Source organism: Mustela erminea, chromosome 10, assembly GCF_009829155.1.
Source record: "Mustela erminea isolate mMusErm1 chromosome 10, mMusErm1.Pri, whole genome shotgun sequence".
Taxonomy (NCBI): domain Eukaryota; kingdom Metazoa; phylum Chordata; class Mammalia; order Carnivora; family Mustelidae; genus Mustela; species Mustela erminea.
In genome coordinates, this window is record NC_045623.1 from 65,567,464 (window position 1) to 65,585,048 (window position 17,585).

A 17,585-nucleotide genomic window follows, 5' to 3' on the forward strand; every position below is an offset into this window, starting at 1 on the left:
CACTTCCCTTCTGCCACCCTCCACTAGCCACCGGGAACCCTCAGGGACGCTGGGGAGTGTAAATGAATGATAAAGGACAAGACCTTTTGAAAACTGCAAAGCACCCCACAAACAGATTATGTTTATCACTATTCCTGATGTTTACAGTGTAATTCTGGCTTTGCCACAGACATGACTTCAGGCAAGTAATTCATCAGCTCCGCCCTTCCTATAAAACGAAAGCTGTGATGGATGGGAAAGATTAACTAGAAAATGATGGTGCAGACGCCTTTGAAAATTGAGGGTCACTGCCATACTTACTAATTAATAGTAACCATACAATTGTGAAGTTATAAATAGCTCGGCATCCGAGCAGAACCCAGGGCGCTCTGCTACGTTTTCACTTGGAGCCATTTTGATTTCGCTCATTAGCTCCACTAGCCTATAATTAGCACAACACCCTGGAAAATTAATCCAGCCTGGTGAGTCAACATGGGGGAAGTGAAACAGACTTCTAAATCATGTTGGAATGAAGCTGAAGTCTGAGAGCTGGGTCCTCCTGGTTTCGTAGGGAATTAAAAGCCTCAACTCTTGACCTTACAGCTAAAGACAAGGAGAGTCCCTCTCTCTGTTTTCCCCCTCTGAGTTTCAACATTGATATCAAAGTAAACATACCCCTTAGGCCACTTTTTCATCAGTGGGAGAATGGCAAACTGTCACGTGATGACTATCTATTCCTTATAAAATGTGACTTTGGAGAAGCTAAGCCTGCCAGTGCAATGAAGAGTGCCCAGATTTCTTCCTCCTGGCAGAAACCCTGGGGTCGGGCGGAGCAGGAGGGTTCTGAGACCCTAGACCAGCAGAGGAAGTCTTACTGGAAACTGAAATTGCTGACATCTGAGCCCATGGAAAGAGGTAGCCAACATGCAGGAAGGTGCATCGCATGTTACTATAGACAAGAGTCCACAAGTGGATTAAAAGCAATATAGAAGGCTTGAATATGACATGGTGGAGGTCACCGAGAGGATGTGACCACCACTTGACCCAGCAGCTGAACCTGGGCAATCAGAGGCCCCTCACTCCCTTCCCAGTCCTTGGAATATACATTCCATTTGCCTTCCCCATCACAGTCTTACGATAGTCATTTGGTATTGAGGCCATCTGAACAGTATACTGTTCATATATATATATAGTATTACTGAGCCCTGGTAAGGCCTCTACATAGACTTTTAAGATTTGGTATGCAGATGCAGAGATCTGTTTGTCTTGTGGCTGTCCAAGATGAGCCTCGTTGAAATAGGTTCCCTTGCCTATTAAAACTGCCACCTACCAACACGAGTGATGGAGTGGTCCACCTCTTAGGTCCGTCTCTCCTTGCCTGCCATGTACAGGGCCCAGTTTGCAAACCACGATACGGATGCAGCCAACCCAGGAGCAGGGAGATAAAAATGAAATGCAGGGATGCCTGGGTGGCTCCATCAGTTAAGTATCCACCTTCAACTCCTGTCATGCCCCAGAGTCCTGGGATCTAGTCCCGCATTGAACTCCCTGCTCAGCGGGGAGTCTGCTTCTCCCTCTGCCTGCTGCTCTCTGTTTGCTGTTCTCCCTGCTTGTGCTCACTTGCTCTCGCTCTCTCTCTCTCTCTGACAAATAAATAAATAAAATCTTAGGAAAAAAAAAAAAAAGGAAAGAAAGAAAGAAAATGAAATGCAGTGGGTAAAAACGGGAGTGTGTATTGAGAGTACTTCTCCTGAAATGCATTTTGCTTTCTTCAGCAGGCATCTGGTGTCATGTGTAAGGTGTCTGCTGAGTTAAAGGCCAAGAACTAGGTCATCGGAGAAATAAATGGGTTCTTTCATCTGTCTCTTTTTGTAAAAATCTTTTCACTTTCCAAATTAAATATCCCTAGTGTCCTTTCCTTATAAATGTTTATCAGCTTTAACTGTTGTGTTTCCAGTGTACACATGTGAAATGATTGAGGAAGACTGCAGGAAAACTTTCCTAGTGAAATACCAACCCATCTCAAGCCAAAGTCATCATCTTGCGTTCTGGTCAAACCCCAGGCTTCAAGTCTAGAAGTCTTTCCTTTTCCTTGATCGTCAAATCCAATCACCAAATCGCAAAGAATCTACCTTACTTCTGCATGCTTCTTTTCATTCTCTCCCCACACCTGCAAATCTCTTATGTTCAACAGGCTAATGACATTTTAATCTTTTTAAAGCCCACTTTCAATCAGAACATCTCCTGGCTCAAAGCCTTTAATGGCTGCCCACTGCCTAACAAATTAAGGAAAACTCTTCAGTTCAGCAGTCAAAACCCTGACCTTACACCACATGCCTCCTTTCCACTTGACAACCTGTTAGCATGCATTTATGCTGTGGACCACTGGATTCATAACTCATCTGCAACAAGTCAAAGGTCTTCCAAGGAGAAGGCAGTGGAAACAGTTTGCATGCCCAGGGGATAGATCTGCCCATGAGTCATGGGGCTCATGGAAACTCACTCTTGCTGCTGGCAAAATAACCAAAGCCTAATGTTGGGCTACTATCAGGTCAGTTGTATCCTCTTCTTAAGTGAAGGAGGATACCACTTTACCTTTTAAATGACTATCCATTTGCCAATATACTGTCTTTAGTAAAGGGTGGGAGGAGGGTTAGACTGAAAAATTATATTTTCCCCTTCCTTCTTCTAGCTTTCTCCATTTCTCATACTGATTTTTTTTTTGGCATTAAATAATCAGAATCTAGATTCCTCTAAAAATATTTGTAAAATATTGCAAAGAAAGTAATTGCTCTCCTTAATCCCCATTACCTAGTTAACGGTGCCTCCTCTGATGAGTGCACTTATCGGACAGTACAAGGTAATGTACAGAAAAATGTTGATTCACTGTATTGTACACCTGAAACTAATATAACACTGTATGTTAACTCACTGGAATTAAAATAAAAACTTAATAATAATAAATAACAACAACAATAATATTAAGAGGCTTGCAAGTATTAGAATATATCTGAAGATATTTTTAAAAAGTATTTCAGGGGGAAAAGCTATATATATATTAGTTTTACATGAAGGCATTCAGCTGCAAAAAGAATGCTTCATTCTTTTTAAATGTACTTCTAAAAAATACGAAATTGAGTGCATTATTTTTGGAGCATTTTAGGTAATATATTATTCCATTTTCAGGTTAAAAAAAATAAAGGTAACTGCTGTCTTTCCCCAAGAGTATTACTTTGTTTTTCAATAAAATATTAGCAAATTGAATCCAGTAGCATATATAAACTATCATACACCATGACCAAGTGGGATTTATCCCAGAATGCAAGACTGGTTTAATATATGAAAGTCAGGGATGCCTGGGTGGCTCAGTTGGTTGGGTGTCTGCCTTCTGCTCGGGCCTGATCTCAGGGTCCTGGGAATGGAGCACTGAGGGAGTGGGGCTAGTCCCTGCTCAGCAGGGAGCCTACTATTCCCCTCCCCCCACCCCTCCTCCCTAGCTGTGCTCTCTCTGTGGCTCTGCTCTCTCGCTCAAATAAATAAATAAAATCTTTAAAAGGAAAACATGGAAGTCCAGGGGCAGCTGGGTGACTCAGTGGGTTAAAGAAAACATGGAAGTCAGTAAAAGCAATACACATTATCAGCAGAATAAAAAAAACATAAATCACATTGATCATTCTCAATAGAAATAGGAGGAAACCACCTCAACACAATAAAAGCCATATAGGAAAACCCCACAGCAAACATCATACTTAATGGTGAAGGATTGGGTGGTTTCCTCCTATAACCAGAACAAAACAACAATGGCTGCCAACTGCATCTCTATTCAACGCTATACTGGTTCTAGCCAGGGCAATTAGGCAAGAAAAGTGAAAAAAAAAGGCATCCAGATTGGAAAGAAATAAGTAAAACTATCATTATTCATAGGTAACCTGAATTGTGAGTGGAAAATCCTAAGAAATCCACCAAAAACTATTAGATTTAACACACAAGTTTAACAAGGTTGTAGGTTACAAGATCAATTTATAAAATTCAGCTGTATTTCTATACATTTACAATCAATCCAAATGTGAAATTAAGAAAACTACTCCATTGGGGTGCCTGGGTGGCCAGTCGGCTAAGCATCTGCTTTCAGCTCAGGCCAGGGTCTCTGGGTCATTAGATCGAGCTCCATAGCAGGCTCCCCGCTCAGCCTGCTTCTCCTTCTCCCTCTGTCGCTCCTTTTGCTTGTGCTCTCTCACTCTCTTTGTCAAATAAATAAATAAAATCTTAAAAAAAAAAGGAAAAGAAAAAGAAAACTCCATTTACAGTGGCATCAAAAAGAATAAAATATTAGGAATTTAGCAACAGAAGTACAGATATACTCTGAAAAGTACTAAACACTAGTAAAGAAATCAAATAAGATTCAAATAAATGGAAAGACAGACATAACATGTTCATGAATTAGAAGACCTAATATTGTCAAGATGGTAATATTCCCCAAATCTGTTTAGCGATTCAGTGTAATCCCTATGAGAAGCCCAGCTGAGTTCTTTGAGTTCTCTGAGTTCCCAGTCTGAGAAACTGACAAATAGATTCTAAAATTCATATATAATTGTGAGGGACACAGAATGGCCAAAACAATCTTGAAAAGGAACAAAGGTGGGGGACTTGCACTTGATTTTAAAACTTACCACAAATGAACTTTAATCAAGCCAATGTGCTATAGACATAGATATATAGATTGATGGGATAGAATTGAGATTCCAGAAATAACCCATGTTTAACTGATGTTTGACAAGTGTGTAGGACTATCTAATGGGGAAAAAATAATCTTTTCAAGAAATAATGTTGGGACAATTAGATGGCCAAATGCAAAAGAATGGAATTAGACCTTTACATCATGCGCAAAAATTAACTCAAAACAGATCAAAGATCTAACAGTAAGAGTTAAAACTATAAAACCCTTAGAAGAAAAAACACAGGAAAAAATCTTGATGTGAAATTTGGCAAAGATTTCTTGGATGTACCATGAAAAGCACAAGCAACAAAAGAAAAAAAAATAAATTGTACTTCATCAAAACTAAAAACTCAAAGGGCACTAGCAAAAAAGTGAAAAGACAAGCCACAGGATAGCAGAAAAATATTTGCAAATCATATATCTAGTAAAGTACTTGGATCTAGAATATAAAAGAAGTCTTATGACATCATAATAGAAAGACAGATATCGCAATTCAAACATGGTCTTGAATAGAGGACTTGAATAGAATTAATCCAGAGGATAAACAAATGACCAACAAGCAACAAAAACTTGTCCACACAAAAAATTTTATATAAATAATTACAGCAGTAGTATTTGTAATACCCAAATAGTAGAAACAACTCCAATGTCCATTATGAGTGGATAAACAAAATATAGTGTGTACACACACACACACACACACACACACACACATATAAAATGAAATATTACTCAGCCAGGAACTGGAGCAAAATACTGATAACGTGCTAGAAAGCGTGGATAAATCTTTCAAACAGTATACTAAGTAAAAGAAGCCAGACAGAAAATATTACATATTATAAGATTCCACATACATGAAATTTCTAGAATGGGCAAACCTATAGGGACAGAAAGTAAACTAATGGTTGCTTAGCACTGTGGGGAAGTGAGAATACAGAAGAGAGATAGCTAAAGGGTATGGAGTTTCCTTCTTAGGTAATGAAAACTGTTCTAAAATTCACTGTGGCAATAGTGGCACATATCTATGAATATACGAAAAGCATTAGCTCATACACTTTAAATGGATGAAATATATGTTATGTGACTTATCTCGCAGTTAAACTGTTACCAAAAAATAATAATAATATTACTCAAGTAGAGTATTCAAGGTATAGCCATTGATGCCAATTTTTCTAGTGGCTGTTTTTATTAGTTTTTTAACATACACAACGGATATGAATTTGCATCCATCAAAATCTGGAACATTAAATGTCATTTATTTTTTCAGATACAAATTAAAACTCACTTGAACCCCGCCCCTGCCAAAGTATTGAGATGTTGAATTACAGTCAGAGCGAGGGTTCCCTCTCCCGTTACAGAAGGGATTATGCAAATTGCCCAGGCTTGTGCTTCTACAGCTTCCAGAGGAGTCCGCTGGTTCCTGGTCGGTATTAGTTAACACTGAAGGGATCACAATCTAAGCCTACACAGGCTAAGCTCCTTTGGAGGAAGGTGATTCTGTTGCTTCCCTGCCCTGCTAGAAATTGGGGAATTTTGTAGAGATTTTGCAAATCTGGGACTCAGGCAGTCATTTATTTTTGAGCTCTTTCTATCTGGGGTACTACAAGCTAGCAGGGCAAGGCTCTTCCACCTCACGGAATATCCAAAATACTAACCTCTTCCTAGTCGGAAAATCTCCCATCTACAGGGTCTGTCTGTTCCTTTTACCGATTGCCTCGAAGGAACTTTCTCTATCTTCTCTCTTCTACAGAGTTCTGCTTCTAACTATGACAGACTTACTTATTTAAGACCATCCCTGGGGTGCCTGGGTGGCTCAGTGGGTTAAGCCTCTGCCTTTGGCTCAGGTCATGATCTCAGGATCCTGGGATTCAGTGCTGCATCAGGCTCTCTGCTCAGTGGGGAGCCTGCTTCTCCCCTCTCTCTGCCTGCCTCTCTGCCTTTGTGTCATATCTCTCTGTGTGTCAAATAAATAACAAAATCTTTAAAAAAAAAAAAAAAAAAAGACCATTCCTCTTTCTGAGAACACCTTGACAAACCAGGCGAGAAAAGAAGAATTTCTGTTTGAAGGCACTGAAAGTTTCCCAAGAGGCTTGCCTGGGGCACTCAGTTGGTTAAACACCTGTCTCTTAATCTTGTGTCAGGTCTTGATCTCAGGGTCAGGAGTCTGAGTCCCACGTTGGGCTCCACACTGACCTTGGAGACTGCTTAAAAAATAAAAAAAAATTCACGTGAGAATTTCAAGGACCAAATCCCAGAGAGAAAGGAAGTACAGAGAGGTGAACCTGTCATTCAGCATTGCTTTTCCCTTTGATGGGTTTGCTGATTAACTGGCAACCAAGAGAATAACTGATCAATTGAATTCTCCACCTTTGCCTTTCCTCCCCCTTACCACTCCACTCTTCCTAAAACTTAAATAACAATCCGTTTCTCCTTCACATAAATATTTCAGAGGCTTCCCATTTCCTCAGAATAAAGTGCAAGCTCTTACCACAGTTCAAGGAACCCTCTCAGATCTGACGCTTGCCTACATTTCCAGCTTCCCTTCTCACTACTCCCTAAGAACCCCAGCCATATTCTGCTGGCTTTTAATTCTTCTCAGTTGCTTTTCTCTCATTCATTCCAGGGCCTTTGCACACCTTGTCCTATTCTTTGGATCTCTTTTCATCTCATATTCATTTTCCTGCCTTTCCTATTTCCATTCAGGTTATAGTTTAAATATCCTCTGGGATTTAGGTTTCCTACACTTGGTAATTTTCCTCTGTAGAAGGCAAGAAATTTGCCCCTTACATCCTGAAATTCCCTATCAAAGCACCTATCACATTTTATGATTACTACTTTGTCTATCTCCTTTTAAAGACAGTGAGTCCTAAAAGGGCAGGAACTGTGCGTGTGTCTTGCTCATAGATGTCTCTCTAGTCCTCAACCTGGTTCAAAACAGACATTCACTAGATATTTTTTAGATTACTTATTAAGAAAGCCCTCATATTTTGTCTTCAAGACAGTTCATCATACCTCTCTTCAAACCCTAGCTATTTTTTTTCTTCTAGAAGCTTCTAGGCAAGGACTACTGTGAATTGAATGCCATTTAAAATTTTTTAGTCCTTTTAACATTTTCAAGATTTTACTGCAATTAAAATAAAAATGTAAGTGAAAGTATGAATATTCACACCACAGGCCCCTCCCCTGCTATCCCAATTCAACAGGGTTTATAGTCCTCACTTGCTTTCTCACATGCAAAAAAGTGTGATTATAACTACTTGCATCCTCAAATGACACTCTGGCTTTTCAGTCACTCCAGGATCCGGTTCAAAAATGGCCTTCCTTGTTTTCTGTAGCCTTCTGTGGCTCCTTTCCAGTTTTTATCACAGACTTTGTTTTTCTCTGCTTCCTTCTCTGCTTCCTCTTCTCAGCTCAGCACAGCTTCCTCTGTCATGTTCTATAAACTTGCCACTGTTGATGAGTCTTTTTATGTGCCATCTGAATTGGCCGGCTCTGTCTCATTACCCTTTGGGTTGTCTCAAATCTCAGTGGCAAACAATTTTTTCTTTACCTGTTACTTTCTCTCCCCTTTTTACCCATTCCTTAATTTGGTCACTGAATTAACTCTTCAAACACAGGGCAAAATTCACTTTGCCACCATAAAACGTCTGCTTTATTTCGTGTTGCCACATACGTGCCAAGAACAGTACCTGGCACCTGATAACTAGTATGTATTTGTTGAATTAATGAAATATTTTGGCGTGTACTCTATGATAGGCTGCTTGGCTCTATTTACATTACTTTTGGTCCTCATGTACCAGAAATGAATATATGAACATCATTGAGTACTTAGAAGTTAATAACACCTATAAAATTATACACACACACAGAGGAACCTGATTCAATTATAGGCATTTTTCCTTAGCAGGTTCTTTCATTACTGTTCAAAAATAAAGATCCTGGTGTAATGTAAGAAGGATTTGTTTTGTTATTTTCATTCACAAATTAAGAGACATTACTTCCTTTGGGTATAAGGCCTATTCTTTGTTCTATAATACAGCTTTTAATCAGTACAACAAATACACTTATTTCATTTAAACGCAAACGACAGTAATGAATTTAATAAATGTAAACAAGGGCAATAAATTCACCCTGTAAATCAAATTGCTGGTGTATGCAAATATAGGTAGCAAGTACTAGGCAAGGTTCTCTGGAGTTCAGGGGTAAAGACGCTAATAGGGGGAAATTTTCTGGGTACTGACACTAATTTAAGATTTGGGATACAGGGAGATTTTAGTGAATGCTGGATTGCCACAAGGAAGGAAAGGTTGGATGGGATGAGAAAGGTTAGTTGGTGGACTTCAGAGTTCTGGAAGAAACCAGGGTGAAGGCAGTAGGAGATGAACTGAATTAACAAATATGTAGTGAAATTAAAAAAAAAAGAAAGAAAGAAAGAAAAAAGGCATCAGGATCTTGGGATATGGTGGGGGAAGAACCTAGAAGCATGAATTAAAGGAAATTCAAGGGTGAAAACAGCAAGGGCCAGGGCTTGGATGGCAGAGTCAAGGAAACTGGACGCAGCCCCCGGGTGTTAATGTTAAAGGTGGAAAGAGAAAGCAAAGCAAGCAGGCCTCAAAGGGAAGAGGAATGCTTAAAGGTAGAAGTGAACAGTGGTGGGGGTCCTCCCGTAAAGGGCAGAAATCGAGTGGGTAGGATTCTCGCTCAAAGGGCAGAAACAGAATCCTGAGCCAAACGATGATGCGGCAGTGTGGGTAGGTGGGTCAGCACCCGGAGGGGAGCAGAGGTCCAAGGCGTCCTGAGGCGTCTGTGGCTGGCGTGTGATGCAGTCTGGGTTTTTCCGAGGTTTTCATAGAGAGCGCTGGGATTTAGAGTGTAGGTTGTAAAAACACGTTTCAGACGCCCAGGGTTTTTCAGTGTTAAGAGTTTGGTAGCGTTCGGTCATGTTTGGTGGGGGCAGGTGGCCAGTGACAGACGGAACATTCAGGGAGGGCTGGGAATCCATTTCAGCCGGGCTGGGGTGATTTCCGTGGCACGTGGAGGGATCTGGGTCGGGATCCGTGGGGGTGATTTTCGGTCCCGGTGGGTCCATGCGCCGGGTGTGGGCAGGGATTGAGGTGGGCGTTGGGGAGTATTTCAGGCAGCGCGGCGGGCGAATTTCCGTGGGCTTGGGTGAATTTCCTTCGGGACCGCGGCGTGTTTCAGGCCGCGCTGGAGGCGAGGTGCAGCCGCGACCCAATGAATTCCACCCGGGATGGGGTGCGGGCGGGGGCGAGCCAGGCGTGGAGAGAAGTCCGGCGGGGCCTCTGAGCAGCTTCGGGGTGCGAGGCGGGGGGAACCGCCGTCAGGGCTGGGCCGGACCGACGGTCTGGGGACTTCGGGGACGTTCCTCGCAGCGAGCCGCAGTCGGCCCCCTCCCGTCCCGCTCTCGGGGGAACCTGTTGCTGGAGAAATGGGCGGGCGGTGGCGACGGCCGAGGACCCTCCCTCGCCTCCGCCCGGGTGTCTGGGCGGCCCTTTCACCCTAGAGGCGCTCCGCGGCGCGGCCCCTCCCTTTGCTGTCTAAGTGGAAAAAAAAAAAAAAAAAGTCACCCCTCCACCCCCCACCCGCGCCGTCCCCGGCGAGCCTGGGGCAGCCCGGGCCGCTTCCGGGAGCGGAGGCGCGGCCCCGCGGGCCGGAGGAGGCGGAGGCGGAGGCGCAGGCGGAGGAGGAGGCCAACATGGCGGCGCGCAGGGCTGGGCCGGGCCGCCGCCGCGCCTGAGCTCCCCACCGCCCTCGCTCGGCTCGCGGCGTCCACGCCCGCGCCCAGCCTGGCCCGGCGGCTGCGGAGCGCGCAGGCCGGCAGCGCAGGGGCCCGCTCGGGCGCGGGGGCGGCGCGGAGGGAGCGGCGCGCGGTCCGCCAGGCCCGGGAGCCGCAGCTTCGCCGCCCGCCGGCCGGCGCGGCCCGCAGGCCCGAGCCATGGAATCGGAGGAGGAGCAGCACATGACCACGCTGCTGTGCATGGGCTTCTCGGACCCCGCTACCATCCGCAAGGCCCTGCGCCTGGCCAAGAACGACATCAACGAGGCCGTGGCGCTGCTCACCAACGAGCGGCCGGGCCTCGACTACGGCGGCTACGAGCCCATGGACAGCGGCGGCGGCCCCAGCCCCGGGCCCGGCGGGGGCTCTCGGGGCGACGGCAGCGGCGACGGCGGCGGCGGCCCCTCCCGCGGCGGGAGCACCGGGGGCGGCGGCGGCTTCGACCCCCCGCCCGCCTACCACGAGGTGGTGGACGCCGAGGTGAGGAGGGCGACCGTGACCCCGCGGGAGAGGCCACTGGCCGGAATTCCATGGGCAGGGGGACACACCCCACTGGGCTGGGAGTGCGGAGGGCGTGTGGGGCGGGGGCTGGCTTGGAGGCCGAGAGAATGAATGGAGCCCCGGACGCGGCGAGGGCGGAGGTCACCAGGCCGGGGTCAAGTGGGGAGAGGGACCCCTAGGGGACGGGCTGAATGGGCGTTAGGGACGCGGGGCAGGGCTGTGCGGCGGGGGTGGGGAGGGGTTTCGTGGGCTTCGGGCTGAGCACGTCGCAGGGCTGGTAGATCGGGGATGGGAAGGAGGGTCCAAGACTAGTACCTGGGATGGGCGAGAAGTGACGCGTTAGCCTGGAGTGTGTGGTGGCAAGGACGCGTGTATCAGGGGTCAGAAATGGGGTACTAGAAGGCTAGGCTAGGGTCGCCGGTTTCCTTAGCACCGGCTTTCAGTGAAGGAGTGGGGGAGGCACGAGTTTCCGAGTCAGGGAAGAAGTGGGATGGGCTAGCCAGAGTAGTGGCCTTTGCTAGGGTCAGGGGAGGACTGCTGGGGTTAGGAATGGGGTTTGGGTTTTAGTCAAGGGCCAGAAAGAGGAGATTGTACAGGGTCTAAAAATGAAGAGGGACTGGGCCGGACCGAGGGTGACTAATTGATACAAGGTGGGGGAGGGGGTTACCTGCAATAAGGTCTGGTTTGGGAGGACTGACGTTAATAGGGCCGGGTGGGATTTGGACCGAGGAGGTTAGAGGTCTGAGGCCAGGTCAGGAACGGGCGCTGAGGAGGCCTGGCATTGGAGGATGAAGCTGGGACCAGGTCGAGGTAGGGGGAGTACTGGTCATAGGCAAGGTCGGAAATGAGAGAAAACTAGAGGTGAAAAGGGATTGCGGTCATACTGAGGGTGCTGTGCAGAGGGACAGGGAACAGGGTGGGAGAGAAATGGGAAGAGTGCAGGAATCTGTTAAGGAGAAAGGGCCATCTAGGCAAATGGCTCTGAGCACAGATCTCAGGTCTGGGTGGAGAAAATAAGGCCTCTTGGGGATGTGAGCAAAGAACATGGGGAAGAAAACCGACTTTAACCAATTTCAGAAAGGATCAGCCAAAAACACAAGGGCCTGTGACATAATTGCTTTGCAGAAAAATGGCAGCTCATGTCAAAATTATGGTCAGATTCCTTGGGTAGTGCATTTTGGGTGGACAAGTAGAGCAGCTTGGCCTGATCGCAGAAGAGCTCAGAGCTCAGATTAGTGGGCTTTGTGTTTTTAAATAGAGATATGAGTTGGGATAATTCTTAAGCTAAGCCTTCTGAAAGAATTTTTACTAAATTGTGTTCTATCCTTCTAATAATGTGCTTTTGCAGCAGTCACTTGGGCTGAAGTAGCTTGGAAATGAAGGTAGCATGTCAAAAAAAAACACAGTTTCTTCACAAGATTTCTTAGGTTCCCAGACTTCCACACACTTTATTGATTGCCCTGAGTTACCCTGTAACTCGGGTCTTTCATTGACCAGCGTATGAAAGTAAAGATTGATGTTATTTCTCATCTGGGACAGCAGTCCCACATAATTAAGGAACTATACTTAAGTCACTTTAAGAAATGAGCTTCTATGGGGAGTCTAGGTGGCTCAGTGGGTTAAAGCCTCTGCCTTTGGCCCAGGTCATGAGGGATTGAGCCCCACATCGGGCTCTCTGCTCGGCAGGGAGCCTGCTTCCTCCTCTCTCTGACTGCCTCTTTGCCTACTTGTAATCTCTGTCTGTCAAATAAATAAATAAAATCTTAAAAAAAAAAAAAAAAGAAAGAAATGAGCTTCTCTTTGCAAGTCCCCTTCACTCCTCTACTTGCTCATTCCACTTTTGACCCAGTTTTGAAATCAAGAAAACCGTTGCTTTCTCTGAAGGTATTGATGTAACTGTGAAATTCAGTGTATCCTCATTTTGCAAGAAATTTGTATTCTTTTTTCCTTTGGTCACACCTTTTCATTGCCTATAATTGAAAAATCAAATTAAATAATGCTTGGTGGTACTCCCAACATTAACTACTGCCTGTAGATTTAAGCACAAAGAAATGGGCCTGGCTTCTTTTCACATGAGCGACAGGCGGAAGAATTTGCTTTCAGGTAAAATCCAGACAATGTTTTTTTGGAAGAATTACGTCAAGTTTTGATTTCCTCTTGACCTGTGGATTTGGCCTGGGGGGCTGCACCAATTTTTTTTTTTGAGAGCCCAGAAGGTGCTGGTGGCTGAAGCTTCTGGTTTACCCAGAAGCATACGGGCAGGCTACAGGCAAACACTTTACTGGCACGCAGGAGCCTAGTGAGAACGTTTAACCAATTTCTGCTTGTACTTTACAGATCTCCTACCTGCCACCTGTGCACCTCAGTGGTTGGTCATCCTTGCTGTAGACATTGGGAAACGGAGGCTTTTGATTCTGGGAAATAGGACAGGGTGCTAATTGTTGTTGAGCATCTCCAGTATGTTAGGTGCTTTATATATTCTTTGAACCCTCAGTGAAATTGTTCATAACATCACTGCTTTAGAGCTAAGATTCATGGGTGGCAGTCTGGATATGAACCTGAGCTCTTTGACTTTAAGGACAGTGTGCTTTTTACTCTGCTGTACTCATGGTTTTAGGATCAGATTCATTTTAGGATAAGAAGGAAAAATAAAGAGGGGGAAAAAGACAATTTTGAGGTTGCTGAACAAGTCAAGGAATGATATGGCAAGCATTTAAGTCATGGCATTTAGGAGTAGAATGATGGGTGGAATGAAAGAATTAGATCTTTAAAGAGGAAGGCTTTAGAAATGAGTAATTCGTTCAGCTCCTTTGTTTAAGCAGGCAGCCTGGCAGGGCCCAAAGGGGAAGTGACTTGGTCCCCACAGAGCCAGTTAATGGAAGAAATGGGACTAGAACCCAGGCCTTCTCCCTGCATGGCCCATGCATGCACTTTCTCTGTCCCAGCTATACCCTTCAGTTGAAGAAGGGTCAGGATGTAGCAGTGGGTTAATGGGGAGGAAGAAAAGGGAATGTAACAAACCAGGGAAAGTTTGTCAGCTCTGATATAATCTACCTGTTTTATTTCTTTAAAAATGAGTACCTGATTTTAAATTATATAAAGTTATTTTTGATGCATAGGAAATTTTGGGTTTAGTGTCCTCTTCAAAACGTTTGGGAATGTACAGATTAAATACAAATGTTAAAAAAGAGAAAATGACTCCATTTATATTTGTCATTTGGGGACAGGCAGTAAACATTCAGTGCCTTCCATGTCCCCGAGGGGGTGGGAGCTGAGTAGTGAACGAGAAGGTTACATTCTAGTGCCTCTCAAGGCAAGCCTCTCATTTTACAAGAAGTGACTTCCCAAGGTCATGTAGTTAGTTAGGTAAATCAGTTTAGTAATTTGGGTGCATGCTGTAATTAGGATTTGGTTTAAAAATTAAAATTTCAAAAACAAAAGTAGTTAACTTCTGGTTCAGAAAAAGGAAGAATGCAGATATAAAACACCGAGATCTCTAACGGGGGGGGGATCCCCCAAAACACCCACATTTCTAACAGAACACACAAAACTGCTTTGAAAGCCACCTTTTCAGTATCCTCCAGTTAAGGTATTGCTAGGCATTGGTTTACACAAGTTGTGTTTGGTCGTTACTACTGTTGTTGGATAACTGTAATTCATGGTCTCAGTGTCTGGAAGGCACTTTGAGAAGCTATCCAGTTTAGATTTTGAATAGCACTACTTCAAAACCTGTCTAAGGCAGATAAGAGTTTGTTCTGTTATTTAGGAGAATGAAATCTCACAGCTGCTCTAGATAACTTATCCAGATGTTCAATGCCTCACTCAGAATTCTTCACTGTTTCTTACCCTGCTGGCCACTGCTAATTAAGGCCATACCTACTGGTTCTATCCATCACAGAACTAGAAGAATCTGTCTTTTAAGCAGTGTGATTCTGATCAGAGGATCAGAAATCAGTCAGGTGCTGTTGTGGGAATCTTAACAGAGTTTAACAATTATGTAATATAACTTATTTATTACTGTCTTAATTTTTAGAAAATACTGAAATAGATTTTTTTTGTGTGAGGAGATTTCACTTAACTGCTAGAAATACCTTTTTTAGCTGTTTAGTTCTGTGATAATTAATCTTCCTACAAGTGGTTTAATACCGTGATCTAACAAATATGGGGAATTTTTGTTTTGTTCCCACTTTAATGTGGACTTTCTTCTTGAGGTATTTTGTCAGAAATAGTTCCAAGATTTCATTGCTTTTTTTTTTTCTAGAGCCCCAAACTTGGTCCTGCTCTAATATAGCTAAATCACATTAATTTGTACTATTTTAACTTACCTCATTTCTGCCTCTGTTTCTTTCCTTTGATAGTATGTGGTAATTATAGATGAATTAAAATTTCAGTACTTATATTCAAGTTTATATTAAAATTCATTTTCTTTTTTACCTGAAATATAACAATCCTCATACATTTGAGTGTGGAGTAAATATCAAATAAATAAATTTTAGTAATTATTAGTGATTTGAACACATGACCTTACAAATCATGGCTTACTATGATTTGATAAAGAAAAAAAAAAGAATCCATGTAAAGGTTTTAAATCAAAAGTAAAATAATTCCAAAAAATCAGTTGAAAGTAATAAAATAAAAAATAGGGAATCTACAAGGTTAATTAATTAGCATAGCCTAATTTTTACAATAGGAATTTCTTTATAATCTAGTGTACGAATCTCCTCTGGGAATTAGGCCTATGAGTTCATCTAACAGTTGAATTCGTACCTTGTAATTACCTGGCCATATGCTGTTAGAATGAGTGTAATTTGGCATGAAGGAAATACCTTTTGCATGTTGGTGAGTATAGTTCTAGTGAAATCTTAGTAGGTAGTGACAGTTTTATACACCATAGTAATGCTGTTAGCTTAAAATCAGTTGCAACTTTAGAAAAGTAAATTTTTTAATGTTTTAACAATTTGAAGAAGGGATTTCCATTTGAGTACAACTTAAATAGCAGACATCAGTGTATTACATACTTTTGTACTTACTGGCCAAGTATCATGTAACATTGATTTTATCGGAAACTGAGTGTGAAGATGAAAATTTTTCACTTCTAATGAGAACTGTTGTGTTTAGGAAGATTTAGCCAGATAATACTTTTTATGTCTAGATTTCAGTTTTCCAGGAATTTTTTTTATTTGGACACCAGAGAGAGGTAAACACATAAATACAGAAGAGTGAACCATTTCAAAACATGCACACATTTTTAGTGTAGTCACTGCATGTGTTTCACTTATTTATTGTTTTAGCTTGTTTTTTTCCCCTGTAGTTCAGATAAATTTTAATGTTAGGTTTCCTAGCAAACTAGAAGTGGCAGATTAGGAGGGTTTTGTAGCAGTCCCAACATGAGGTGATGAGCATTTAGAAAGCACATTTGACAGTAGTGAGAAGTGACAAGCAGCAGCTCAGTGGTAAAGGAGGGGACAGGAAAACTTTCAAAGGGGACTCAGGCAAAGCAGGCCAGCCAGTGTGTATGGGGCCATATGAGACAGCGTTGTGTCCTTCACGACCCTGGAGGACAGCAGGTTTTCATGATGCTGCACCGATGAAAAGGTTCCAGTATGCCCTGTTTAAGAGCGGTCAGGAATGTATGGTACAGTTTAGCAAGGTTTTAGTTTTTGAACAGAATAAAAGAAGGTTGGGTGCATAAAGAGGTAAGCTTCAGGTACCTGGGAAATTCAGACACGAAGGGCATTTCAGTCTAAGGATTCTGGATTGCTCAGGCATGGCTAAGAAAGTTGTGCTTTGTTTTCAGAAGAGTTAATGTTCTATCTCACCTTCCTTCTGGGGAGTTTTAGTTTCTTTTTTAGGTTTGTAATTCTCGTTCTCATTATCATAGGAATTTTTATTAGTATTGGAACATTTTTTTAAGTCACAAGTGATTTATGAACATTATTTGTTAATTAGCAATTTGTAGGAGGCATCATTTATTGTTTATTGTTGATAATCTCTATGGTGAGTTTTTGGCCAAGTGTTTTGTGCCCTTTTTGTTTTTATGATAGGTTTATGAGTTCCCTATCTCAGTGGAAATACCAGCTTCCATCATTGGTGGCTTATATTTTTTATTTGTGTGTGTGTGTGTGTGTGTGTGTATGTGTAAGGGAAGTGGAATCTACTTGTTTACCAGTTAACTTTCAGCTGGGTCATGGAACATATAACCATAGATTTGGTTTATTGTTGTTTGTTCTGAAGAGAAGAGCTAAATGCAATTAAGTCAAAGTTTTATCCTGATAACCTTTCCAGAAATGGAAATGCTTCAGCCACAATGCAGAGATCTGTGGAATCTTTTCCCAGGACTGTGTTGAAGATTTGATTTTCCTCTTACAGATAAATAATATCTTAGGTGCCCCCCCAAAGTCTTCTCACTTCTGAAGATGAGCTTCCTTGTTTCAGCCCCCGGTTTGCTTTCCTGTGGTATCTCAGTTATTTGTGTTATGAAATTCAGTTGACACTATTTGAGATACTTTCACTAAAGTTTATGCTGTTTATGTTAGGAATATTTTATTTAATAAAACACAGAACTTAGTAAACAGCATGGTACATTTTTTT

The 17,585-nt window shown here is 43.0% G+C and overlaps 1 protein-coding gene across 3 annotated transcripts in view; it reads left to right on the top strand.

The window, feature by feature from the left end:
- The first annotated feature begins 10,562 nt into the window (after positions 1 to 10,562).
- The window catches only part of USP24 (ubiquitin specific peptidase 24), a 136,442-nt gene continuing 129,419 nt past the window's right edge, over positions 10,563 to 17,585 (top strand). For all 3 annotated transcript variants that reach the window (XM_032303304.1, XM_032303306.1, XM_032303305.1), the window contains exon 1: positions 10,563 to 10,973. In XM_032303304.1, coding sequence (XP_032159195.1) covers positions 10,653 to 10,973 — 321 coding nt within the window. In that variant the 5' untranslated portion in view covers positions 10,563 to 10,652. The remainder of the gene's footprint in view (positions 10,974 to 17,585) is intronic.